This window comes from Loa loa (assembly GCF_000183805.2).
Source record: "Loa loa unplaced genomic scaffold supercont3.139, whole genome shotgun sequence".
Taxonomy (NCBI): domain Eukaryota; kingdom Metazoa; phylum Nematoda; class Chromadorea; order Rhabditida; family Onchocercidae; genus Loa; species Loa loa.
In genome coordinates, this window is record NW_018108319.1 from 142,384 (window position 1) to 144,200 (window position 1,817).

Here is a 1,817-nt window from a genome sequence, read left to right on the forward strand (position 1 = left end):
TTTGACATGACAGGATAGGATGTATCTCGAGTTACAGAACTATTTTCTCTCATTTCATTCTTTTTTGTTCTCAAGTTTGATTTGTTTTTCTCCTCTCTTTTTAATAATTTATAAATATTTTGTTGATATTTTCTAAAATATTTTCATTGTACGTTTGATGAATCAGTTAAAGTTAAAGTTGTTAAAGTTTTGCCGACTTATTCCTGTTTTCTTCACTGTAAAATCCGTCATTACTGAATCATTTTAAATTTAATTCTGCGCATAATTCTAAATTATTCCAGATGGTGTGATGTCGGATGCAACCAGCGATGGAATGGAAGGGAAGCAACAGGTGGAAGAACATGAATTGAGACTAGAAAAGAAAGTGGAAGAAAGATCAACTACATCATTAGACTCAGTGGATTGTTTTCATGGTTTTATTACAGAAGAAGAAGTAGAATATCGATTACGAAAATGTAAAATTGATGGTGCATTGATTTTACATGCTGAACCAAATTCTATCACACCGAAATTTCGTCTTTCTTGGCTTCCAACATCCAATAATTCGGTGGTTCATTACTCGTAAGTTATCATTTCAATTCATTTTCTCCATATCACTTCATTTCATTTAACATTATGATGGGTTTCGAAAGGATATTATCTCCACTTCGGTATTGAAGATGATAGCATCGAAGTTGATCTCATTTTTACTCAACGTTTATGGTTGTCTATCATTAGCAGTAAATGTGCCATTATATCAGTTTCAATTAAAATGAAAAATTGATTAAAAAGTTTCTGATCAATTTCTGATATTTCTATAAAAATTTTCCTGATTTGGACGAAGGAATGTGTTCTTGTTAAAATTTTCATGAATAAATTTAGAATTTCGTCTTTACTCTTCTAATTAAAAGTTTCATTTATTAAGGAAGCTCTCATATTTGATAAATGAGAAATTTCAGCATTGATCGAATTTGTAGTGAATATTTTCTGTTTGGAAAATCCTTCACAACATTATCTGGTCTCATTCAGTCATTTATAGATGAATCAAAAACAGCAGTGCTACCACTTCAACCACCGTCGGTATACCTTGTTGCATATTTATTTGGTATTAATTTTGTATTACTTGAACCGTAGAATGGAAGCGGCAGAGATTATTGAAAGGAAAAGTTTTTCCTATTTAGTTTGTTTTCTATTTTTCTTCTTTTTCTAATTTAGTTTCCTTTTTGTAGCCGGTAAAATTAGTTAATCGTCAGAGGATAGCCGTACTGCCGTTTCGTGCGATGCCAGATACAGACGAAATAAGGTAATGGTAAAATTAATTCTATATTTTTCAATTATTTTCTTGGTTTCTTTCTTTTAATATGTTCTAACCTCACATTTAATTATTCATTTCTTTATCATTTTCATATGCATTGGATTTTTATAGCTTAGGTGAAATTTTTTAATCTTTGACTCTATATAATTTTATGTACTGGGATGTATCTATTAAACTATGTTTTCTCTAGCTTCTCAAAAATCTTTTACTATGTCGTCTGTTTATTATGACTTTGTTTGTTGAACTTGATTATTACGTTCAAGCTGGTATTAAGGCAAGCATATTTGTGAATGTTGAAACCAGGACACTAAATTAATATTCGTTTTATTTAGCTTTTGTGAGGGTGATATGTTAACGGAAATCCAACGAGTGGACAATGAGTGGGCATGGGCGAGACTGGAGAAAAATGGAAAATCCGGACTTGTCGCTGTGCAGCTCACCGTTCCATTAGTTAGTCCTATTCCAATTCACAATAATTATAGTGACAAGGCTGCTTCAAAGCTCTTTATATATATATATATAT

At 31.1% G+C, this 1,817-nt stretch overlaps 1 protein-coding gene across 1 annotated transcript in view; it reads left to right on the forward strand.

Annotated features, from left to right (window-relative positions):
* The first annotated feature begins 275 nt into the window (after nt 1-275).
* Nucleotides 276-1,817, forward strand: part of LOAG_17853 (hypothetical protein) — a 7,670-nt gene continuing 6,128 nt past the window's right edge. The window contains exons 1-4 of the mRNA XM_020450517.1: nt 276-561; nt 939-1,059; nt 1,209-1,282; nt 1,627-1,744. Of these exons, the coding sequence (XP_020305797.1) occupies nt 290-561; nt 939-1,059; nt 1,209-1,282; nt 1,627-1,744 (585 nt within the window). The 5' untranslated portion in view covers nt 276-289. The remainder of the gene's footprint in view (nt 562-938; nt 1,060-1,208; nt 1,283-1,626; nt 1,745-1,817) is intronic.